This window comes from Balaenoptera physalus, assembly GCF_965194825.1.
Source record: "Balaenoptera physalus genome assembly, chromosome: 10".
Lineage (NCBI taxonomy): Eukaryota > Metazoa > Chordata > Mammalia > Artiodactyla > Balaenopteridae > Balaenoptera > Balaenoptera physalus.
The window spans coordinates 62,659,478-62,684,553 of NC_138889.1; the positions used below are offsets into that span (position 1 = coordinate 62,659,478).

Consider the following 25,076-nt stretch of genomic DNA (forward strand, 5'->3'; position numbering starts at 1 on the left):
CACCTTGGCCCCTCTTCTCCAACTTCCACACTATACACATAAACTCCACTGGAGGGCAGGGACCCTCAGGGCTTAGCTTGTGCATCCCCACTGTCTCCAGGCAGGAACAGACCTAAACCAGCACCACCCTCTGGAGCCAAGCCCTGGGAACCCCAGTCTGAGGAGCCTGGGTTGACAGACTTTATTCTGGGATTATTTGGGGCATCAGCTCTTCCTCCCTGCTTTAGTCTGCAGAATTGACCTTGAAAGGCCACAATAGCCCATGTGTATACTGTGCGTGCAGGTGTTGCTGAGTCCTGGCCCTGTGACTCCATAAGGAAGTAGCTGCACCTGTATGAACCTGTACGTGTACCCGGAGGGTGTCGGAAGGCAGGCTGGGGCGTTTCTGAGAGGACGTGAAGGTTTATGGCTGTGTGGCTGGGTATGTGTGGTGCTGAGGGTGTGTGAACTGTGCTGAGGAGTGCCTAAGCGTCAAAGGACAATTGATCCAATTTGGGGATTGTATTGTTTGGAATGTGCAACTTCTGATGTCCTAGGATGGAGACACATCTTCATGACCAAAATGTGTCTTCACTTGAGCAGTGAGGGGGATAAAAGAGCAGTTGGGGGTTCGAGAAAGCAATGCCAAGTGAGCATTTGGGGAGAAAGCCCACTACTGCCCCCCATCCTGCAACAAAGGACTGGGTGGGAGTGGGAGGGGGGGGTAGGGGAGGAGATTGAAGCCAAGAAGATGCAAGGTGAAATCTGGAGCTGATGCCTAGACCCTAGGCTTCATCTGGACCCCAGTGCAGGACTCCCCTCTGTAGCCACTCTGAAAAATGGGCATCTAGCCAATTTTTGCATACCCCCAGGTATGGGGAGCTCACTTCCTCTCTCTCTCCTGGTGGCCTCTGCCTGTGCAGCGTGGCTCTGCCTGGAAGAAGTTCTTTCATCCCACTGGGCCAAGGCCAGCCTCCTGTGAAATCCTCTGGGTCTCCAGGCTGTCTCCAGGGCCACAGAGTCCAGTCCCCCTGCCCAGGAAAGCCTGAGATATTAGAGTCAAATACTGAGACCCCTGGGTTCTGCTCTGCTGCAGACTAGGCACCTCTAGATTCTCCAAGCTTAGTCACATGCAGAACTTGATTTCCAGTTCCCTCCTTACATGGGTCACCTCCTCTGAATGAGTCTCATCTTGTCCTTACCTGGGACACAATGCACTGAGGATGATCGAATCAGCCCCTGGACGTGGAGGAACTCTCATCTTCCCTATTTAGGCTAATGGATCTTTATTAATACGGCCTGCAGTTTCAGCATTTTAATATGTTGCCAGCCACATTTACACTACGGGCTCATGCTGAGCCTGTGGTCCACTAAGACCCTCAATCTCATATCACTTTCACAAGAATGGGGCCACACCATGTGTCCTGCATCCTACAGTTAATCACTTTGCTTTATGAACTCAGCCATCCACAAGGAAGACATCAGAAAGAACTTCCAGGGGCTAGCGGGGAAGGCATAGCTGAGTGGATGGTATGAGTCACAATTCTGCCTTGGCCCTGGATCCTCTGTTCCATTACCTTTCTCTTTGATCCCCATGGTTCTGGCCAAGTTAATAGAGCGAGAAGCAGGGACCTTTCTTGTCTCTGTTCCGGCTCTCCAAGGGCGAGGACTGTTCCTGGGACGGGAAGGCTGTGAGGCAGTCAAGGCTGATTTCTCCTTCCCCTTCTATCTTGCCAGGGGCTGGCCTGTGTTTCTCGCATCTTGTGGGCTCATGCACCCCTTGGATTCTTGCTACTCCCAGCCCCTCACTAGGCTGACAAACGAGACTGTGTGAACCACCTCCCTCCTCAGGAAACTGAGTGGGACCCAGATTCAGCAAATGTTTAGCTGAGCACCTGTGTGTGCGGGCACCCTGTGAGGCACTTCTAGGACTCAGTTTCACTTTATCTTCACATTAGCCTGTAGGGGGAGATAGCCTCAGTTGCCCCCAATTTACAGATAGAAGACTGAGGCTCAGTGACTTGACCAAGATGCACACTGCTAATAAATAGTGGAGCTAGGATTCAAATGTGGGACTTTTTGTTTGCTTGTTTTGCTTTGTATTGATGTGGAAGCTTGTACTTTCCCTGCTTTCCTGAGTTGTCCTTGTCTGAAGGACAAGAGACCTGGGGTCTAGTCTAGACTTGACCTCTTGACTCACTGTGAGCTCTTTGCTAAGTCCCTGGCCCTTCTCTGAGCCCCAGTCTCCCCATCTGTAAGATGAGGGGACTTGGACATTCTAGGGCCTTAAGACTGGTTGGATTCTGAGATCCTAAGATCCTGGGATTCAAGTGTCTGCGAGCCTTGGGCTCTGGTTTAAGCTGGGAATTTGTGTTCCCAGCCGCCTGGGTAGGGGGGTTGCCCTGGCCTGCCTGGAAAAGGCCCTCACTGCCCTTTCCTCTCTTTCAGGATGCTTTGCTGAGCCTGGGCTCCGTCATCGACATTGCAGGCTTGCAACGGGCTGTCAGAGAGGCCCTGTCAGCTGTGCTCCCCAGAGTGGTAGGTGCCTTGTCCCACGCTTCCCCTGCCCCCCTAAACCTTTGCCCAGCTCCTTGCTGTACCTACAGGGTTGAGAAGGAAAGAAGAAGCAGGGCCCCCCCTCCCCACGTGAAGGGTTTGGGTGAGTGTTCTGAGAGGGCTTCCTGGAGGAGGAGGACTGAAGCTAAGCCCCCAAAATGAACTTATATAGGAATCCTGGAATGTCTGGGACAAAAAGGGCTTTAGAGCTTAATTGGAAAGATCATGTCTCAGATAATGGAATGGATTCACCTAGGATAATAGCTAGGACATAGTGGAGTCAGGTGGGCTTTGGAATATGTACAGCAGGAAGGATTGAAAGTAGACATGCAGAAGAACTTCCTTGATGCCAGGTCTGGGAGGTGCTGAAATGGGGCTCAGCCTAGATGAATGGATCTGTGCCAAGTTAAAGCGTCCTGTCTGGAGTCAGGAGGCTGGACAAGGTGTCTTCTAGAAACCTTTAAGCTTCTCTCTGACCCATCCCAACGCCATAGATGAGGTTGCAGACTTGGGGAGACTGTGACCCTCTTCAACTGCCCCAGGCCACTCCCCAACCTGGCTCCAGTGGCTACTGTCCATCCCTTAGGCAGTAGGATGGATAAACTGGCCCTCAAGACCCAAAGCAGAAGTGTCTCAGTTGTGCCAGATAGAGGGAAGCAGGGACTGTCAGTCCAGGGAGGGAGGCTGTGACTTACCCTAAGGCGCATGGAAGACTTCATAGAGGAGGAGATGCCTAAACTGAGTCCCCATAGCCTAGAATGTCCCCTCCCCTACTCTAGACATCAGCCACCAGCAGAGCCCATTGTGTCTGAATCTGCTGGATGGATGAACCACCCAAGGCCCAGAGAGGGAGGGCACTTCTCCCAAGGTCACACAGCGTGACAGGAACAAATGGGGCTTGGCACCTAAGCACCCCCATCCCCTTTCCTCAGCTCTGCCTTTTCAAAACCTCCTGGAAGTTCAGAGCCCAGGAGGAGGGCTAATGAGTGAGCTTTATTGACTGTGAAATTGGTAGGAAATGGGTGGTATGTTGGTTCCCAAAATAAATCCTCCCGGAGATGGGACTGAAGCAACATCTGGCCTGGGGTGGAGAAACATCTGGAAAAGAGGAGGTGGGGAGGTTGGCAGGTCAGCGCCCGCAAGGCTGTGGGAGTGGGAAGGAGGATGTGACTGGCCTGGTCTTCACAGGCAGGATGCCTGGTGGTTGTGCCAGCATAGACGCCCTGTACTGGATTAATCGTATCCCCAAAGCTGGGGGTTGGGAAGACAGCTCTGGTCCAGGTGACTAGGTTCCTGGGACAGTGGGAAATGTCTGCCTTGGCCCACCCTGGAGACCTGTATGAGCTAGGGAAGCCCTGACTTTGCGGAGCCCTGCTGCCTTGATTGCATGGAGGGGCTCAGCCCTCCAAAAAGGGGTGGGGAGATGGGAGGTCTGCTCTACCCCTAGGGAGGGGTGAGGAGATGGGGGAGGGGTCTCCCTACCCCCGCCCCCCAGGGAGGGGAGTTGCTGGCACCTGGCTCCCTCATCAGCACCCATTGTGGCAGGCAGTCACAAATGCAGATGGTGCTGATGTGTCTGAAATGGTTCCCTCCTTCTCTGCAATAAACTCAGCTAATTTTAACCCAGAGGGCTGTGAGTGAGGGAGTGGGAGGCTCCTCCCTGCCTCCCACCCTCAGATTGCCCACCCCTCTCTCTGCCAGGGCAGGACTCTCTGTGTGACCCTGGGTGCTGGGTAGTGTTTTAACCTCTTTGGGGGGCCAAATCCTTCAGGCCCCTCCCAGGCTGCTTAAAGAAGAAGGAGGCTGGAGACAGATGAGGCGTGGGTGGCTTCCTTCCCACTGATTTCTTCATCCCTGAGCTCCTCGGCTAGACCCTCACCCAGGAGGACAGAGGGGCTCCAGGTCTTCCTGTGTCTGCCCTTCTCACTCTCCTCAGGTCCTATCATTTCCAGCCCGCGCCACCACTAAGCTTGGCTCAGATTCTCTTGAAGCGAGACTGGGATATCTACTGGGGGTTGGGAGAGGGTGAGGGGCTGGCTGGGGACAGCCAAAGGCAACAAGAGTGTCTGACTGGATTGTGGACTGTCACAGTGGTGAAAGGCAACTGCTTCTGCTGAGAAGGATTCCACACTTACTGAGGGTGGGCCTTTAACATTTAGCTCCAATGTCACCTCCTCCAGAAGCCCTCCCTGATACAGTTAGCAGAGAGGAGAGCCCTCCATTCTCCCACTGAGAAAACAACGCCTCTCAGGATACTTAGCTGGGCACAAGGGTGCCCCCTCGATGGGGTGTAGGCTCTGCTGAGCCTCTGGGTCTCCCTCATCACCTGCAATGCGGGCAGTGGAGATGCTCTGCAGGTTGTGTTGGTTGTGGGTCCCTAAGTGTAGCCAGTCCTGCTTGGAGGGAATGTGGATTTTCTCCTGTGGGTCAGTGAGGGCAAGTGCTTCTGCCAGGACATGGTCTGGAACTGAAGGCAGGACTGCTCTGGGCCTTTGGGAAGGGCGGATTGACAAGCTGCAGGCTTGACATTCTTCAACCAGAGCTTTGATCTCACTCTGGGGAGTGATCATTCCAAAATACAAATCAGCTCCTGTCTCACAGGGCTCACCAGCCCCTCCCTCCCCAGGAGCAGCCCCTCCCCCTAACACCCTCCCCCAGCTCCCTTCCAGCTCAGCACTGGGCTGACCCCAAGCCCACCTCCGGTGCCCGCTGCCCCCACCATCAGGTCTGTCAATGCTTTGGGCCCTTTACACCTACATATCTATTACTCGGCCCAGAAGCCATTCTTCTGTGCCTCACCCACTCCCTGAATGTGTCTAATTCCCACTCCAGTTACAACTTTAAAGTCACTCCTTCCAGGAAGTCCTCCTGGCTTGGGTCACAGTTTGTGATTTCTTGTAGAGTTGTTTGTGTATCTGAGGTAGGAGGGAAGCTTCCAGGGTGTTCTGAGCCTCTCCTGCAGTATGGCCCTGAGTGGACACTCAGTTATTGTTTGCTGAGGCTGGAGTCTTGGCAGGGAAATATCTCAGGGCTGTGGGGTTGGGGGGATTTGTCTGTACCTTCAGCCCTTCAGACCCTCCCCAGCACCTTGGATGTGGGATGATAGGTAAGGAAAGCCAGCAGGGTGATGGGTCACTGCCTGCCCAGAACCCCTCCAAGAGGAGAGAGTGAGGTGCTGAGGTCATAAAGGAGCTTTCCTACCCTGACTGCACTTAGGATCACCTGGGGAGTAAAGACAGACAAACAGATGCCCGTGAACTTGTCATCCAGACCCGTGTCAGGCTGGGACTGGGCAGCTGGGAGGGCTTCTCCTCAGGATCTCATGAGTGCCTTCTGTCCTAGGAGACTGTCTACACCTACCTGCTGGATGGGGAATCCCGGCTGGTGTGTGAGGAGCGCCCCCATGAGCTGCCCCAGGAGGGGAAAGTGCGGTGAGCTGTTCTCCACCCATTGCCTCTCACACAGTCAAGGGTGACCACAAGGTCTGGTCTGACCCTCCCCATGTGACCTTGACCTCAGCCTCCCTGCCAGGTGGGGTTCCAGTGGCCGGGTCCACTGTCTTCTCTTGTGTTGTGTTGGGGGAGTGGATGGCACAGGGAAAGCGCCAAGTGGTAGGCTTTCTCCTGGAGAGCTGTTCTAAATCGCTGTAGCCTCCTCAGAGCAAGTCTCAGAAGATCGGGGCTACAGTTTATCGGTTAGAACCCCAGCAGGCTACGAGAACTGCCTGGCAGGTTCTCACAGAATCATAGAATTCAGAATCACAGAATGCTGGACCCGCATGGTGTCAACTCTGAGAACAGGGAGATCAGAAGCAGCGTCCCGCTGTGGGTTCTGGAGCCCAACCGCTTGGGTTCAAATCCCAGCTCCCATTTACTACCTAGGGCAAGGTACTCAGCCTCCCTGTGTCCTGATTTTCTTGCTTGTGAAATGGCAATAATAATAGTACTTACCTCATAGTACTATTATGGGAGGATTCTTGGGATGATTAAATGAGTTTAACACATGTAATGCACTTAAAACTGTATCCATAATGAATGCTAAATGTCTGTTTTTATTTTCATTATGATAGAACATTGGAATCACAGACTTTAGGAACATGGGCTCAGCACCCTATGGTCCCTTGATACCTCTGAGCTTACTGAATTCAGCCTCCCTATTTTCCAGATGGGCAAACATCGTGAGACGTGTCCAATGCCACATACCTGGTGTGAGGCAGAGCCAGGTCTGGGACACGGTCTCCTGGCTCCTGGCTGTCTAGGGGACAGTGAAGGGAAGTGGAGCTTGTCCAATGAGAAAGTGTTGACGGGCAGGGGTGCTGGTTCAGAGGAGGGCAGGCCATGGAGGACGTGGGCACTGCCTTCTAAGCACCGCAGGGCCATTGTGGGCCCAGAGAGCACATGGTCAGGAGCTGAGAGCTGAGTGGACACCAGCGGGGGTGTTACCAGAAGGCAGTACTCCACTCCAACAGGCCAAGCAGTCAGGGATGTGGCTTTTTCAGGTAGTAGCTGAGGCTGGCAAGATACTCACCTTTCACAGAGGCCGTGGAAAGAATGCCAGAGGTCCTGATGCTGGGGATGCTGGTGGTCCTGAGGTCCCCCCTGGCACTCGGAACCCTGGATTCCTTGATGCTATTCTCTCCTCTGGCGCTTCCCCGTGGAAGGGGCTGGCTCCCCTCCAATAGCTCTGAGCCTTCCCACCTCCTGTTCTCCCATTCGATTCCCTCATGGGGTGGGTGGTGGGTGACACTGTCCCCTTCAGCATCTCCTGACAACTCCTCCCCTCTAGGACAGTGTGAACCAAACCAGCGATGCCCCTCTCTGGCCTCTAGTGTCCCATCTATAAGACAGCGGGATAGGGCTGGGAGGTCTTTGGAATCTTAAGGGAAAAAAATGCTATAATGTCCCTTCTGAGCCTTCCCTAATTAGCCCCTAATCCTCAAGAACTTTGCTTAATATGAGTTTGCCCGATCCAGGAAGTTTCCTCAAAGCAGCCTGGGAAGGCTCTTTTGGGAGAGGGATGCAGGATCGTGGGCTCAGAAGGCAAGAGGTGAGCATCCTTCAGGGTTTGCTCTGCTCCTGAGCCTGTGATGCTCCCCGTAGGCTTCCTACTGTGAGCTGGGGATGGGATGGAGGTTGGGGAGGGCGCCTGTGGTCCAGGCATCTTTGAGGGGGCTCAGATCCTCTGCATCAGCAGCCCTTTCAGTATCCCCGCCCCCAGCCACCTCGGATTCAGTAAAGCCTTTGGAAAAGGTACACACACACACAAAAAGCAATTAAAAGTGAATGTTCCAATGCAATTAGCCCAGAGTTGAGTGGAAATGGGGAGGCCTGCTGGGAGATGGGACTCAGAAATCCCAGGAGGCCGAGGAGGTGAGGTGGGTGAGGGGGCAAGAGGGGTGAGGCAGTGGGGCGTCCCACCAGCAAGCATTGGGGGTGAAGGTTCAGGCCAGTCCTCTCTTCTGAAATCTGTGCTCTGCACACCCACACACCCACCATGTGTCTGGTGGTGAGCCCACCTCCTCGGCTCAGGCTGAGACTGAGGTTTGTGGAAGAGGCAAGAGCACTTGAATGGCAGTCAGACAGGCCTGGATTCTAGCCCGGCCCCATCCCTGCCCCACTGTATCCCCTTCCAAACCTGTTCTCTTATCTATGGAATGGAGCTAACAGTGGGCCCTGTCTATTAGCTTAATGAGATCATAGCTGCCGAGGGCTTAGCCCCATGCCAGCACACAGTAGGAGCTTAATGATTGCTGACTGCCCTCCACCCCCAAGTCCCAACACATTTACTCATTGGGTGACCTTGAGAAAATTACTTCCCTACCAGGGTCCTTCCAAAGGTGACCTCTGTGGCTCTGGCCCCATCAGGAGACCAGGCATCAGCCCCAGGCTGAGGTGGAGCCTGAGCTCTGGCCATGCCTAGTGGAGGGGGCACTCCTCCAGGAAGCCCTGGAGGGCCGGCAGGGCTGGCAAACAGCAGCAGGTGTGAAGTGGAGGTGGATCATAAAGACAGATAAGGGCCCAGGGTGGTGTGGGGAGGCAGGGTGGAGATGGGCCAAGGGGGAGTGAGGAGGCCCCATCAGCTACCCAGCCTCTCCTGCCACTGCCCTGTACCCCTCACGGATGCCGTTTCACCCCCCCCCCAGTGTGTTTTAGATTCCCTGCCTCCTTGTGCTTGGCTCGTGCTCTTTCCTCCCCTGCAAAGTCCCTCCCTGTACCTTCTCCATCTCTACCAGCCCATTTCCCTTCTCTGCCACGGCCCAGCCAGAGGGTTGCTAGGAGGCCTGCTCCGTAGATCCCCGGCACTAAGGAGGATCCAGTTTTCAGAAAAGGTGTCTGGGTCTTGGTAGCCTCCCTCAGGGATGGGTCTGTCCACGAGAAGAACCCTGGGCTGGGAGCTGGGACAACATGGCTGCAATCACAATCTCAGGCACTCTCTCTGGGCCTCAGTCTATGCTTCTGTGTGGTGATAAGATGGGACACTGTGATGTCTGAGGGATGGTCCCACTATGAACCCTGGGGGCTGCAAGGGGGCTTCAGGGCTGGAGGGAGAGAATCCTGGAGGGCTGCCTGGGTGAGAGACTTCCTGGAAGCCTTCGCCTCACTCTTCTTGCTGCCCCAATCTCCCAGCCTATTTCAGTCCCCAGCCCTGCCGCCTTCCTCTTCTCATTGTGTCTCCTGCCATCTTAAAGCCTCTGATTATTTGCTGCTGAGTGCAGTGAAATCTGGGCCTTTCAGGCTGCAACGGAGATACCACCCACACCGGCCCCAGCTGTTTGTCTCCTTCTGCTACCATTTGGGGGGCCCAGGGCCCAACCTCGAGAAATTTCTTCCTCAGAGCTGACCTGGTCCCCAATCACTGCAGAATCTGTCTGTCCCTCTGATTTGTCTCAAGGGACACAGAGAACAGTCTTTTCCCATCTCTGGAGTCTCACATTCTGGGAGAGGGAGAGGGAGAGAGAGAGGAGGGTCCGGGGTCCTGGCCTGAATCATAATTCGTCTCCCAGAGAGATGAAAGGGTGAGAGTGAGGTTGAGGCCCCCGGAGAGGGGGGCGGCTCAGTCAAGGGGAGGGGGCCTCACCTAAGAAGGGGTTCAGAGGAGTGGAAGAGGGCCTGGCACTCTTTCCAGGCCATTGACTGTACTCTCCACTAAGCAAATAGTTGTTAAAGGGACGGAACTGTCATAAAATCCACGCCTGTTCCTCTCCCCACTTTGTGCCCATCTGTCTTTATCTTCACTGGGGCAGCCCACGACCACCCAGGCACCCAGGGCTGAGTCACTAGCCTTCAATCTGGAGAGCGGGCCCTGGGCTTTGGCTGGGCCGAGCCCAGCATCAAGGTTCACCCCCCAACATCAGCCTGGCAGGGGAGGGGGCCATCAGGAGGGGAGAGGAGGCAGAGCAGGGGCTCTGAGTTGAGGAGAAGTCATAGGGGATGTGAGCAGTAGATGAAGCCCCCAGCCCCAATTGGGTGGGGGAGACACAGCCTCAGAGTCCCCTCCCCCTTCCGATATCTTTGAAACCTCCAGGGGGACAGCAGTTCTGGGAAGGGTGAGGCAGAGGAAAAGGGCTCATATAGGGGTGGGTTGAGGTGAGCATGGCCTGGTGCCAAGGTGTGGGGACTCCTGAGGATGGAGGATCCTTGGAGGCCCCAGTGCTTGGTGGAAGATCTGGACCCAGTCAAGGTTGACCTGCCCCAGCCCAGCCTCTCCTCTGCTGTCCAGGGACCGCTGAGACTACGGGGCCCTCACTGAGACCCGGTTTCTGTCTCTCAGATTCTCCCTCTCCAGTGAGAGTTTTACGCAGCAGCCAGCACGATCAGCCTGAAATTGAACCTGACCTTCGCCTTTTCCTGCTCAAGTCCCTCTCAGGGCTCCCACTGTCCTCAGGATCAAGCCCAGCTCCTCAGGGCCCTGGCTCTCTCCAGCCTTGCTCCCTGTTGTCTGGCCACACCAGCCTCCTTGCTGTTGGACCATCCAGCAGACACACATTCTTTCTTTCCTCTGAGCCTTTGCCCATGCGGTTCCCTCTGCCTGCACATCCTTTCCTGTCTGCTCTGCTTGTCCTCTAGGACTCAACTCAGGCATCTCCTCCTCCAGGAAGCCTTCTCTGACCCCACTTCTGTCCTGCACCTGGGTAGGCTGGGGCCCACTCTTCCTTCCTTTCTCAGAGCCCTTGTCCCTGCACTCAAGTGTGGGTCTGTACATCATTCCCCGCACGACACCACGACTCCTCTTCTTATCTTAGTCCTCAGTAAGGAACCTGACCCAGAAGGACTCTGGAATAAATAACCACTCTGTGGAATGACTTTAAGTAGAATGTTCCCATAAGTATTTTAGTTGAGAACACTTGCCCTGGCTCTGGTTGGGGGGATGGACTTCAGGGACCTGACAGGAGGCAGGAGGCGAGGGGAGAGGCTGCTGCAGGTTCAGGGGAGAGGTATCTCTGTTTCAGCTGGGCAGTGGCTTGGGAATGGAGAGCAGGGGACAGTTATGAGAGATGCATGGGAGGTGACTCACCCATTGGATGGGGGAGGTGAGAAGAGGGAGGCAGCTAGGACAGTTTGTGGACAAGCCGCAGGGGACCCGGTGGATGGTTGTGCTACTGCGGGGGAAGTGGTGGAGACGATAAGTTCCAGTCGGGACTTGGGGCCTCTGGCAACTTCAGGGACACCCAGGGCAGGCCTCCAGGAGGCCTTTGGGTATCTGGGGTCTGGAGCTTAAGAGACGGGGGAGCTGGAGAGTCATGAGGCCATGAGCACAGAGGAGTTCTGTGCAGAAGAGAAGAAAGGCTGAGGGCAATTCCTTCATCAGGGTCCCGGGAGGAGGAGGGGAGAGGCCAAGGCAGCCCACGGTCTGGGGTTGGGAAGAGAGGAGTCAAGGGTTAGTGAGATGAAGCTGCGGTGCTTACTGACCAGCAGCGAAGGGACCAGCGCCACCTTGTGGCTGCCCAATAACCAGATTGTCCAAGGCCAAGTGACTGGGTGGGGTCCACTAGAAGGGGTTTGGCTGAAGGTCAATAAGGCCAGCCCCCTGCCTCCACGAAGCCCCAGCCTTTATCAACTTAGTAGATTCTGAACCAAGGAGCCAGGAGTGAACCGGCTGGGTTCAGAATGTTGCGTGACCTTGACTTAGGCATTCAACCTCTTTGGTCCTCGATTTCTCTAGCTGCTGTGACCTCCTGATCTGGTGACTTGCAGGCTGCCCCCTCTCTTTTCCTCACCTGACCTTTGCTGGGCTCCCCTGAGTGACCCCACATGCACACACCAGAGTCCTAGGCCCCCAAGCTTCTCTTCTCTCCAGGCCAGGCAGTTCCTACAAACACAATTAAGTGGAGGCAGCATGAGGGATGAAGAACCCAGGACAATTAATCATTAGGGAGTGACATTTGGTGGAAAATCAGGCGCTTAATTAAGCAGGAAGAGCCAGAGGCGGGGATGGGGTGAGAGTGGGGGTGGGATGTGTGGTGAGGGCAGAGAGAAACTCATTCTTCTTCCTACTGCAGCCTCCCCTGTCTCAGTTCCCACCTCCCCCCGCCCCCCCATCACACCTATGCCCTTTGCCTCCTCGACATTCACGCCAGTCCCTGTTGGAGGCTCAACCCCCTCAGGTCTTTAGGAAGACTCTAGTGTACTGGTTAGGAGTATGGGCTCTGGTGCCAAATGCCTGGGTTCAAATCCTGGCTCTACCACTTACTAGCTGTGGGACCTTGGACAGGTTACTTAACCACTCAGCACCCTAGTTTCTCCACCTGAAAAATTGAAATGATGGTAATATTTAATCCATAGGATCACTGCGAATTCTGAGTTCATCTATGTCAGTTGCTTGGACGTGCATTGCCCAATAAACTCCTGAAGTCCCCTTCCTGTGCTTACCACCAAAAGTTGCTCCAAAATGATTTTCTGAGGATGCTGATGTTTAGGATTCTACTCTCTTCACCCTAGTTCTCCCTGGGAGGCTCAGAGAGGTTAGGTCACTTGCCCAAGATCAAGTAGTAGCTGTGGCAGGTTTTAACCCAGACAGCCTAGCTCTGAGCCTTGGCTTTACTCGCTCTGGGGGATTTGTGAGGGATCCTGAAGGTGCCTTTCCCATATCTACCAGCAGGAGGCACCAGAGGCCAGACTGTAGCTGCCTGCTCCTCTACATTGGGAGGGGAGAGTCAGGGTCCGAGACTCTTTTATTTTTGCCCTCCTCATATCCACCCTGCAGTGGGTCAACTTGTCCAGATCCTCTCAGATGTGCAGGGTTCAGCCCACTGTGTGTCCCCAGGCTGCGGCCTGTTCCTCTTTGATCCAGGGACTGAGAGGTAGAATCATATCCTCTTTTCAGAGAGGCTGTGATCTCCCGGAAGAGGCTGGGCTGCAATGGACTGGGCCCCTCGGACATGCCTGGGAAGCCCTTGGCCAGGCTGGTGGCTCCACTGGCTCCTGACACCCAAGGTAAGGGCTGGGAGCTGGGCAGGGGCAGGGAGGGACTGTGGCCCCTGCTCCCCAGAGCATATCTGTCTTCTATCCCTGTCTGCATCTCTCCGTCTCCTTTCTCTTGCTCTGTGTCTCTAGCAAACCTGCCATCTAATTCTCTCTCTGTTGCGCTACTAACCTCTCTGAGCCTCAATTTCCTGATCTGTAAAATGGGAACAACAGAACCTACCTTGACGGGGTGTTGCTTGTGCTGGTTGTTAGACGGGCTGTAGTTGTCATGCTCTCTCTGTCACTGTCTGTTTTTCTTTCTCTTCCTCTCCATGCCCCCTGTCCGCCATGTCTCTCTGCCTCATGTCTCAGTCTCTCTAGGTCTCTGTCCTCTGTCTCGATGTGGAAAGTGCACAAGACTGGGAGTCAGGAGACCTGACTTGCTGTGTGATCTTGGGCAAGTCACTTCCCCTTTCTGGACCTCAGTTTCCCAATCTGTAAAATAGGGGTGCTCAGCCTTACCTGCCTCCCTCCACCCCAGGGTTACTGGGAGGATCACGAGAAAGTTGTCAAGTGAGGGGGTTTCCTTCTATGCAGGGGTCGTTGCTGTGGTCATTGTTTTCACTGCCTCAAGACCCATCTCTCTGTCTCTCCGGGTCTCTGGGTCTCTCTGTGTCTCTGTCCTGCCCTCTGTCTGTCTGTGTCTTTGTCTCCCTCCCTGGGTCCTGGCTCAGTATCTCTGAGCCTCACTGGCCCCGCAGGACCACCTCATTGCCCTCTCCCCCTCAGTGCTGGTCATACCGCTGGTGGACAAGGAGGCCGGGGCTGTGGCAGCAGTCATCTTGGTAAGAGCAGTTGTGGGTAGGATGGGGGGGAGGAGAGCAGGGGAGGGAGCAAGGGAGAGAGCACTGGATGGAGCCCCACTGGGGTGTGTGTGTGTGTGTGTGTGTGTTGAGAGTAGCATGCTGGGCTGGAGCTGGGGAAAATGGGGGTCTGGGAGGAGCCCTCTGCCCCACCTTGAATGGGCAGAATGAAGCCGCAGGCCCCGTCAGCAACTTGCGGAAGGATGTACAAGCCCCATCTGAACTCTTACCACCACGGAGCCCCTGACACGGCCCTGACCCTACTTCCTCTTTGGCATCCTCCAGGATGGGTTGGGGGCAGTGTCCCAAGAGGGCACGAATGCAGCGAGGTGGGAAAGGACTGAGAGGCGCTGAGGAGGGATGGGCAGATATGACACCAACAGAGACAGTGTGGGAAAGTCAGTCAGAGATTGGGGTGGCTGGAGCTAGGCGGCTTGAGGAGAGGAGGCCCACGGGGCAGGGCTCCTGGGAAGGCATCCAGCCCCAGCCAGACCTATGTCCGAGGCTGGGACAGACGCCAGGCAACGGGGCGGGCTTCCTGGGGCGGGTGACGGAGGGGCAGGGGCCTCAGCTAGAAGGGGGGAACCCTAAGCGGGGGGAGTTGGGCGGGCAGTCCGGGCCAGGGCGCCCCCCTGCTGCTCCCTCGCGGAGCTCCCTGCTTTGGGCTCCCCCGTGGGGTTGGCAGAGCTTTGCGGAGTCCGGGTTCTTGAGGTTCTTCCAGTCTCTCCTCCCGTGTGGAAGTGGGCGCTCAAAATCTTTGTCCAGTCCTAAGAATCGGAGGGTTAGCGCCCCCAAATCGCCCTCACTGGGGATCGACTTCCGCGGAGGCGGCCGCCACCCCAAGCAGGGGCGCGGACAGATAAATGAGCCGGTCTCGGTGCGCCCGCGGCGGGGGCACTCCTCCCGACCTCATTAAAACGGAATTAAAGGTTTCCGAGGCGCCTGACCTTTCCCCAGCTGCTGGCGAGGGAGGGCGGTGGGCGTGGGGGGCGGCCGCGGGGAGAGGAGAGGAAGGAAGGGATACTTACTTGGCTTGGTCTCCTCGGCGCCCCATCTGCCTGACTGAGGGGGATGCGGCCCCCTTGGTTTCTCCTGAAAGCTGCTCCCCCACCCCCAGCTTCTGTTTCCCGAAGGGAACGGATCTGCTGTTGGCACCGCGTTCTCAGCGCAGCTTCGCTCCCTCCTTTGGTCCCAATCTGTACCAGAGCTGGTGGCTTGGAGGAGGACCGGGACTAGGAGCACTGTGCAGAGGTGCACGTGGGAGGCAGTGACTTGGTCGCCCACCTCTGTTGACCGAAAGGGGTCTGGGGGTGCCAGGTTCCTAGAAGGACTTCTGTGCTGGGGCTGCGAGGGCTGGGTCAGTAAGGAAGCAGCTCCTGCAATGGGAAGATGCTTGGAGGGTTGTCTTGTGGGCAGGAGGATGGTTGTTGTGACCGTTGTTCACCGTGGCTCAGGTCTGGCTGGGAGTCCAGGCTTCAGCCTTCTCCTGGGGGTAGGAAAGGCATGTGTGTGTTGGGAAGCGGATGGGTCAGATCAGTTGAACTTACCCCACCCTAGCAAAACTCTGCTCTGGGCCCTGTCCCAGGACAGGTGCTGGGGCAGAGAGAGGAGTCGGACCCATTTCTGCCTTCTAGAAGCTCAGTCTGGGGGAAGGCAGGGTCACCTTCAGACCACCACTGGCCAAATGAAAGAATGCTGCCAGCAGGAGCTCTAGTGGCAGAGGCTGGAGCACCAGGGGGTGCCTCACAGTGCAGACAGCATTTGAGTGGGACTTTGGGACACAGGTAGGGGGTGAACAGGCAGAGAAGAAGGAGACGGATATTCTCAGCAGAGGGCCCAGCATGAGCAGAGGCAGGGTGGTGGAGTGCTGGGGGAAGAGTGTGATCCCTGCAAGGCTGAGAAGGGGGGTGCATGCTGGTGAGCAAGATGCTACCTGTGGCTTTGGCTGCCAAGAGAAGTTCCCGATTACTGTCCCCTCACCTTCTCAAATACCCTGGGCAGTGAAGAGCTCTTGAAAGGTATTTGGATGGTTTGCCATCTGCCTCTCCTCCAAGCCTGAGCCTTCCTACTCAAGTAGAAATGTTCTTCTGCGGGACACCCCCTCCCCGGTGCATACACATCTGATGGATCCCGTCCTGCTGCTCCACCCCCATGCTCCAGGGGCCACAGGATCTCACATCCTCTGAGGGGCAGCATAGGCAGCCCCAGACCTCCCAGCTGTTGCCAGATCCTGAGGACTGAGGGTCTAGAGGGGAAAGGGGGTGCCTCAGGACAGATCTATCGGGAGGGCTGACTCACCAGCTCCTTCCTCAACAAGCCCCATTCCCCTCTCTGGGTCTCTGCTCTTGTATTCATCATCCCTCCATCCATCCACTCACCCAGCCATCAATTGAAAGCATATTTCTTGAGCACCGCCAGGCACTGTGCACTGGTGCTTCAAACACAGCAGCAATGACTGAGACAGACCAGACAGGCCCTGCTTTCACAGACCAAACAGTCTGGAGGGGTGGGCATGCTGGACATTAAACAAGTGAGCAACATAAAGAGAGAATTGCAAATGACGGAAGTGCTAGCAAGGAAACCAGGGGGCCCTGCAAGGACTGTTGGGGCCTGAAAGAGATGGGGTCAGCGGAGGGCGCTCTGAGGAATATGCCGTCCTGTGCAGGGCTGCCTGGCTGAGCTCTGGGACTCTGCAGCTCGCAGGTCGAGGTGCCTTAATTGCAGATTCTTCATGTGGAAAGAGTCTTTGGCTCTGTTCTTCAATTATGGGATAATAAGTCCCTCTGAGGAGCGGGCAGCCCTTGGTCTCCGGCATTTGATGTGTGATTTGCGCCCACTCTTCCCCTGAGCTGTGCCAGCACACCAGATCCTTACATGGGGGTGTGGTGTCCATTAGCCACGGTGAACTTGGTGAGGGTGAGGGGGTGGGAGCTGTGCTGGGCTTTCAACCTTCTCTGCAGCCCCAGTGCCCACTCTTGAGTGCTCCCACTGGGACCCAGACCCGCCCCCTGGTTAGCAAGAGTAGGTGCAAGAGTATGTTCTGTTGGTGAGAATGGAGCCATGTGTGTGCTGGTGATTGTGTTTGCATATCGGTTGGGGGTGCAGGCAGAAGCGTGTGCATGGCTCTCGGGTATGTGAACACAAGTATCCTGTGTACGGGTATGAATGTGCACGTGTGGATGGTAGTCACTGTGAGTGTGGGTGTGTGGATGTCTTCGAGTCTGTGACTGCACTGTGTGTGTGTCTATGTGTGTGCAGGTGCGCACATGCCTGAGTATCTCTATGGGACAGTGAATGTATGAGTGTGTGTGTGTGTGTGTGTGTGTGTGTGTGTGTGTGTGTGTGTGTGTTGGGGGGCGCTAAAGGTCTCCATGAAGTGTGTAGTGTGTTTGTGCACATGCTGGGTAGGGATGGGCTGAGGCAGCCCAGGAGTGTGTGCAGGGAGGGGTAGGTCCAGTGGGTGGAGGAGGACTCCATGATTCCTTCCTTCCCTCCAGCCCTCTGAGGCTCTCATTCAGTCTCCCAGCTCTGTACTGGGACCAGGCTATTTCGCCAGCCCAGGAACCCCACAGCCCTAGAGAGGTCCCAACTTTCCCTTTTCCTGAGAGATGAGTCCAGGTGGAAAGAACAAGAAGGATGTCCTCCCCCATCTACTAACAGTAAAATGCCCACATGTTTCTGTAAACCATATGCAAATGAACCATGCTCCCAGCGCCTTTCAACAACCTGTCTTATAGGAGTCATAGATGGAGCTTCACCCAGAGCTTAACCTTCAAACCACCCTTGGCGGCCCAGCCCTCTTCCAGGTCTTCCTGCCTCCAGTCTTGCTCCCCCCAACTCCCCCTACCTTGTAGACCATGGTCCGCAGATGCTAAAGTCTGCTGTGGATCCCCAGTACAATCAAGCTAAAGTCCAATTCCTTAGACTTGCACCCGCCCTGTGGTACCATGGACCGCACCACTGCCCGGGTCCTCATCTCCCCATACCACCTACTACCCAGCACTGCCAGGACAGCCTCCCTCCTGCAATGTCCCCTCCGGGCTCTGCTTGTCTTCCCAGTTCTGGAAGGCCCCCAGGTGCCCTCCCCTCTCTGAGCTCCCACAGCCTATAAGTTCCCACCCACTCAATCTGCCCTCTCCTTCTTCCTCAGGTATGAAGTTCTGCACCCCCTTCATCACATCCACCACTCCATCCCACCCCAGCCAGACTGTGAGCTTCCTGAGCACCTGCTGGTCTCCTCCTCTCCATCTGCTCCTGGCAGGGGACTTAGAGCAGAGGCGGGCAGGGGCTGCTGAGTGGGGAGGGAGGATGAAGGAGGGGACCCCAGTGCAAGCACTGTGGTGAGCCCTGCAGGTGGTGAGCAGCTCTGAGTAGGTGCCCAGGAAGCTGGTGACGCAGGTGGGGAGGCTTGCTGGCAGGGCCTGCAGTGCTCCCCCCTTCATTTTCCTCACCAAGCACCCAAGCAGGGCTGGGAGAAGGGACTTCACAGAGCATGAAAGATGGGCTGAGGGGATTCCAGGTGACTGACACAGGGAAGTTGGAGAGGGACAGGATGATGGGTGTGATGGTGAGAATGGATCTGGAAAAGGGAAGGTGTGGGCAGAGAAGGGGAGGGAGTGGGTGGTGCTGTCCCAACTCTGCCACTTTCTGCTGTGTGACCTTGGGCAAGTCACTCAAACTTTCTGGGCCTTGGTTCATCTGCAAGGTGGAAGCTTGCCTTACTTGTTGGTGAGAATCACATGCAAGGCAAAGCACCTTATCACCCCATTCATTCATTCCTTCGTTCATCCTCCCAAGTTCTTTAGGCACAGCAGATGCATCATAAATGGTGGACCTCTTCCCCTACCCCAGACTTAGGGGCAGCTCAAATCCCAACTTAGAAAGGATGGAACTGGGAGGCTGAGGCTAATACCACTGATTCCATAATCAGGGCCTGAAGGTCCATAGACTGAGAGATGGAGAGGGGTCCAAGGTCACCCCGTTTCCCTCACTATACACCTGGATTGTGCTGTAGATGGAACAGTAGCTGAAAAGGCAGAGATCAGAAAAGTTCCACTTCTTTGGATTAGCCCTCGAAGGCTTCCTGGAAGAGGGGATTTTCCTGAAGCCATCTGCTTGGTCAGAGGATGGGCTTATCATTGAGGCCCACAGACTGGAGTGTGTATGTGTTGGTGGGGACAGGTGTGTGCCAGGCATGGGGAGGGCACTCTGGTAGAGACAAGAGGCTAGGGGAGGTAGGTCACAGCTGGTCCCCTTGTCACTCCCCTCCAGGTGCACTGTGGTCAGCTGAGTGACAGTGAGGAGTGGAGCCTGCAAGCCGTGGAGAAGCATGTGAGTGGGGGTAGGGCCGAGGTAGGATGAGGGCTGCTGAAGACCCTCATCACAACTGATGGGAAGATGATCTGGCCTGGGAGATGGACAGACCTGGGTTCCAGTCCACTACCTTTGGGCTGTGTGACCTGGAGCAAGTCACTTAACCTCTCTGAGCCTCGGTTTCACATCTGAGAATGAGGATAAGGATAGCACTGACCTACTGAGGGTACTGGTGAAATAAGGGGAGTCAAATATTTTGTTAATACTTAGGAAGGGCTATCTACATAATGATATTGAGGCTCTTCCTGGAGATTTTATGATTTTGTGACTTAAACAAGAACTTACGACTCCCCGTGGGTGCTAGAGACAGAGAAATCTGACCCTGTTCTGCCTTGTAAGAGTCTGGGGGCTAGGCGTGGAGACAAACCCTGCACTTATCTGGTCATGGACCGAGGGGCGCTCCGGGGGCAGTGGGAGTCCACAGGAGGGTGGAGCGCTGAGGGATGAGTTGTTTGGGACGCGGGTTGGGGGTGGGGGCGATGGGCACCGCCGGCAGAGGGAAGGGCTCGAGGAAAGGGCGATAAATGTGGGGCGTGTGGCTTCCTGACCGCTCCGCCCGTCCCAGACCCTGGTGGCCCTGAAGAGGGTCCAGGCCCTGCAGCAGCGCGGGCCCAGCGCGGCCCCGGAAGCGGTCCAGAATACTCCAGAGGGGGCGGCGGGAGACCAGAAGGGTGGGGTTCCGTACACAGACCAAGATCGAAAGATCCTGCAGCTTTGCGGTGAGGACCCGGCTGGGGCAGGTCCTTGGGGGCGGGGAGGGGCGGGGTCGAACCTGGAAGGGAGGGGCCCATGGGTGGGCGGGGCCTGAGGGTGGCGCGCACCCTTGGGGGATTCTGTGGGCCCTCTCTCTGACCTGCGCCCCGCCATTGCAGGGGAACTCTACGACCTGGATGCCTCTTCCTTGCAGCTCAAAGTCCTCCAATACGTGAGTCCCTGTGCCCCTCCTACTGTGCTCCTCCCGGGACCGAGGTCCCTGTGAGCCGTCCATCTCAGTTCAGATTCCCGTGTCCTGCCCCTCTTCTCTTCCCTACCTACCCGAGGAACCTCAAAAAGGCTAGAGGGTGGGGAGTGGGTTTGCTCCCAGATCCACTGTCAGCCTCTCGCTGTGTCCCTCCCTCTCAGCTGCAGCAGGAGATCCAGGCATCCCGCTGCTGCCTTCTGCTGGTATCTGAGGACAATCTCCAGCTTTCCTGTAAGGTGAGGGCCCAGGTCCACTGTGGAGCAGGGCGAGGGACTGGGGTCTCTGAGAGGAAAAACCTTGCCCATCCTTTAACCAGTCCACATCGCTCTGCCCATCAGGTGATTGGAGATAAAGTGCTGGAGGAAGAAATCAGCTTTCCGGTGAGTCCCGCACCCCCTGTGTGGGAGTCTGCAGAAGCAGTTAAAGTCGTCTAGGCTCTCCTAGGATCTGTCCAGTGAGACTGGGATCTGCTAGAATCTCTTGGAATCTGATGGAATTATCTGGATCTTGGGGTCTACTTAGAAATGTTGTGAGAGATCACAGCCTCTCATGATCAGGAGTCATTAGGAGAAATCTCTCACAATCTACAGAAAGGCTCACCTGGGACCAGTTCACTTCTGTTGGAGTATTTCTGGATTTGGCTCTCTTAGAATCTGTTAAGATCAGTGAGAATCCTTGGATTCCGCTTTCCTCTCTCCTAGTTAGGGAAGACCCTCAAGTCCTCCATAGGAGATTCTGATCAAGAGCCTACTCCCCCACCCTCACCCCACCCTCACTCCTCAGTGTTGACTCCATCCACAGTTTGGACTGACTGAAGAGGTAGTTGAAACTTCCAGACTTGGGGGGTAAGAGGTCTGACATCGCCTGATCTTGGGAAGAGCTGGGCCCTGACTGGCTCTCCTCACTCCCCCAGTTGACGATGGGACGACTGGGCCAGGTGGTGGAAGACAAGAAGTCTATCCAGCTGAAAGATCTCACCTCTGTAAGCCATGGCCTGGCTGGACTGGCGGGGAGCCAAGGGGAGAGCCCACTGCCCAGTCCCCAGGGCCAGAGTCTCTGGGCCAGGGCAGCCTAGGAATGGGGGGAGACAAGACCCCACCCCATGTCATAGCATTTCCCACCCTGCATGAGCTGCTCTTCAGCCCCTCCTGTTGCAGAGTGTGGTAGAGGGCGGGGGGAAGGAAGCATATTCCCTCCTTCCCTGCCCTGACTTGCCTCCCCCTTGCCTCCCCTTTGCAGGAGGATGTGCAACAGCTGCAAAGCATGTTGGGCTTCGAGGTGCAGGCCATGCTCTGTGTCCCTGTCATCAGCCGGGCCACTGACCAGGTCGTGGCCTTGGCCTGCACCTTCAACAAGCTCGGAGGAGACTTGTGAGTCTGGGTGGAGTGATGTGGATCAGGAGACGGAGCTGAGAGGCCGGGCAGGGCTCGACTAGGGTAACAGTGCGGGAAGGGTACAGGGCAGGGAGTACTATTCCAGCAGTGGTAGGTTGAATGGTTTGTCTGTGCAAGAGACTGTGAGATTATGGGAGCGATAGACCCTTGCCGCTGCTCCATGTTGACTTTGTAAAATCTTTGCGGTCCAGGAGAGTTCCCCTTCTCTTTGCCCACTTCCTGCAGTTTGGATTATCCACTTTTTGGTACTGGCCTTTCCCCCACTTGCCATCCTTTGTTTTGGCATTTCTGCTGGGAACTGCCTGATGGAGGAGCGATGAGCTCTAGGATGGGTGAACTCTCTGGGACTCGCAGAGCATCACCGACCCAGTGGACAATGGCTCAAGGGAATAGGCATGGGGGCTGGGCTAAGCTGAGGGTCTTTAGAGGCATTGATAGGGCAGCTGTAAGAATCATGTGAAACAGAGGGGTAGGCAGGACACACAGTCAGGTAAACAGGCTTAGTCCATATCTCAAGAACTGAGGTCAGATTTGAGGCCTAGAATTGGTATCATAGATTTCATGTCCTACACCAACTCATTAATTGGTAGCAGCTGCCTGAAGCATTGTATTAGTTTAGTGAGAAACAGTGCTGTGATTGATCAGCCATGTCTGTCCTGGGTGCAGCTTTAGGATGTGAATGTTGCCACACTTGGTCCAGCAGGCCTAGTAGTAGGGCGTAGTAGGCAGGTGAGGGGTTGCATTCTGATTCCAGGATGCAGAGAGATGCTGTCAAGATGCTTGGCCCCTGGGGCCCAAGCAAGCAGGCTGGGTCTGAGGGCTCGGACCTCCTGCAGGAAGTGGAGACTGGAGATGTTGGGACTAGAGAGTGTCAGAAGCCCAGGGATGGGGCCTGCAGGGGTGGGACAGAGATCTGGGAGTCAGAGATCTGAGTAGCAGGACCTGCCAGCATAGAGCTCTATTGGCAGTTGGATGGGCCTGGGAAAATAAAGACAGGGACAAGGCAGAACCTGCTGAGGCAGGGGGGATATAGGATCTGTGTCATTTGTCCCATCCTAGTGGTGGGAGCATTTGTGCCATTCAATAAACACACACTGAGTACCTACTGTGTCTGGCCCTATGCTCCCAGAGGGGAGGGTCCAGCAGGGTTTGTGACCTCTGGCTGCTAGCTGTAGGCTTGGGTACTGAGGTGGCCCTAGACCTGGAGGAGAGGTGGTATCAGAAGGGAAACGAGATGGGGACTTGGTGACAGCCCTGAGGCCCAGGGCAGGGGCAAGGTCATCTCTGGGTTCCACATATTTCAGGGAGTGAGTGCTGAACAACTGCATGAGCCAAGGTGGCGCTCAGCTCAGAGCAGACACTGCAGAGAAGCTGCCTGGAACCCAGAGAACAGGGACTCCAGAATCCCTTTAGCTGGGAGTGCGATGGGGTGGGTGGCAGGGGCAGAGGTACGGTTACAACATTTAGCAAACACTTTTCAAATATCTCCCCTGTACCAGGCTCTGTATTAGACAGGGGATGATACAGTCATGGTCCCTGCCTTCAAGACTTGATGTTTATTTTTAGGGCGTAGAGGGAGGAGGGTGGGAAAGGTATTCTAGGCAGAGGAACAGTGTGGGAAAAAGCATGAAGGTGTGAAAGAGCCTGAGGTTTTCTCAGAATGATGAGGATCTCACTGTGGCTGAAGCTGAGAGACGCCCATAGCAGAGGGGAGAGAGGTGGGTGGGACTAGATGGAGAGGGCTCAAATGCCATGGGAAGGAAGGTGGGCAGATAGACACAGGGTGGTGGGGATTGGGGTCTAGATCCGAATCACTGGACGGCAAGCACTAGTGGAGGATACCCCGGCAGAGAGGAGCACTGAAGGCTTCCCCAAATGGGGAAGGGACTAGGCAGGGAAATCTGGGGGCTGAGAAGTGGTCAGAATCTCTGAGGAATGCTCCATCTCCCCATGATCCCCATCTGGAGGAGCTTACCCACGTCCCCAGCCCAGGTCCCACCTCCAGCTTGGTCCATCCAGTCCCACCAAGCTCCCTGGTGACAAATCATTTGGTGACCCCATTGAATGACCTCCTCAGGATTTTGGGCTGATCTTGTCCGTTGTGAGCCAGCTCCATGAATCTGATGGGCACTGCCCTGCCCACAGCACCATAGGACTTGTGGAGGCACCAAATCGGGGCCTGCAAAGTCCAGGGAGGAGGGTAGGACAGTGACAGGAGCTGGAAAAGACAGGGCAGTGCCACCGCCCCTCCCTGAGGCTGGAGGGGCCCCTGGAGAAGAGCAGAACACCCAGCCCCAGTCTGAGGGAGGAGACTCAGCCTCAGTCTGGGTAAATCTGAAGTCAGAGGAGGGAGACATGGCTCTGGCTTCGAGAAGCAATAGTCTGAGGAGGAAAACACATTTTGGTCAGGGGAGGATTAGAACTCCCTCCCTCAGGAGCCCCCAGTCTGAGGGAGAAGCTGGCCCAAGCCGCCTGTGCGGTGAGCAGCCCCAGCAGAGGAGAGTGAGCTTGCTGGTGGATTTCCAAGTGGGCTTCCTGGAGGAACGGAAGTAAGGCAGAATGGGGCGAGCAGTCCGTGGTCTGTCCCTCTCCGGTGACCCCCGCCACCCCACCCTGCCAGATTCACAGACCAGGATGAGCGTGTGATCCAGCACTGCTTCCACTACACCAGCACGGTCCTCACCAGCACCCTGGCCTTCCAGAAGGAGCAGAAGCTCAAGTGTGAGTGCCAGGTGAGTGGCCTGCGTTGCGCCTCTCTCGGGGACCAAGTCGCTCAGCGCTCAGCTCCAGAGAGTCAGCCACAAGGGAAAAGCCCATGTCTTTGGGGGCTGGTGGCAGGGAGACTACCTATGCTCTGGCGGCCTCTTAAAGAGGGAGGACAGTAGCTCTTCAAGACGGCACCTCTGGCTGCAGGCACTGTATGCGATCGCCCTCTAGTGTTCAGATTGGGCCCACAGCAACATCTGGGTGGCTAGAGCTGGAGGTGCATGCGCACCTGAGACTCAGGATGTCTATGCACCCTCACTGGGGCTATTCCTCCCACTCCTTCACTTAGTAGCCAAATGATATAATTAGACTCTTCCAGTCTCCAGTCTGTCCAGAGAGCCCTAGGGGAGGAATGAGAAGACCCTGGAGCTGATGGAGGCAGGGGGCTGGAGAGGGTGACCCCCTGCAACCTGATTCCCTGTGATCTCCATTTTCTCCATTCCAGGCTCTTCTCCAAGTGGCAAAGAACCTCTTCACTCACCTGGGTGAGTGCACTGCCCTCCTTCATGCCTAGCTGTGAGGTGGGAGTGGGGGGGTGGCATTTTGAGGAGGGGAGGTGGGCGGGCTTGGCCTCAGCACTCCAGCCTGGTCTCACCACTATCCCCCATGCTTCTTGCTCCCCCAGATGACGTCTCTGTGCTGCTCCAGGAGATCATCACAGAGGCCAGAAACCTCAGCAATGCTGAGATGTGAGTGAATCCACCCCGGGGTAGGGCGAGAGAGGCCTTGGGCCTCAGTAGTGACCTCTTCTTTCCTCCCCTGTTTTTTTCCCCTCCATTGT

The 25,076-nt window shown here is 55.9% G+C and overlaps 1 protein-coding gene across 9 annotated transcripts in view; it reads left to right on the plus strand.

Annotated features, from left to right (window-relative positions):
• PDE2A (phosphodiesterase 2A) overlaps positions 1-25,076 on the plus strand; it is a 92,041-nt gene that overhangs the window by 58,331 nt on the left and 8,634 nt on the right. For 5 of the 9 annotated variants that reach the window (XM_082478165.1, XM_082478167.1, XM_082478164.1 and 2 more), the window contains 14 exons: positions 2,428-2,517; positions 5,878-5,966; positions 12,859-12,968; positions 13,728-13,783; positions 19,073-19,132; positions 19,740-19,893; positions 20,047-20,099; positions 20,297-20,371; positions 20,474-20,515; positions 21,049-21,117; positions 21,375-21,505; positions 24,150-24,261; positions 24,741-24,780; positions 24,921-24,984. In XM_082478165.1, the coding sequence (XP_082334291.1) occupies positions 2,428-2,517; positions 5,878-5,966; positions 12,859-12,968; positions 13,728-13,783; positions 19,073-19,132; positions 19,740-19,893; positions 20,047-20,099; positions 20,297-20,371; positions 20,474-20,515; positions 21,049-21,117; positions 21,375-21,505; positions 24,150-24,261; positions 24,741-24,780; positions 24,921-24,984 (1,145 nt within the window). Of the gene's footprint in view, positions 1-2,427; positions 2,518-5,877; positions 5,967-12,858; positions 12,969-13,727; positions 13,784-17,951; positions 18,079-18,114; positions 18,321-19,072; positions 19,133-19,739; positions 19,894-20,046; positions 20,100-20,296; positions 20,372-20,473; positions 20,516-21,048; positions 21,118-21,374; positions 21,506-24,149; positions 24,262-24,740; positions 24,781-24,920; positions 24,985-25,076 lie in introns of those variants that run through there. The other 4 variants (XM_082478169.1, XM_082478170.1, XM_082478171.1 and 1 more) reach the window with 4 other exon arrangements.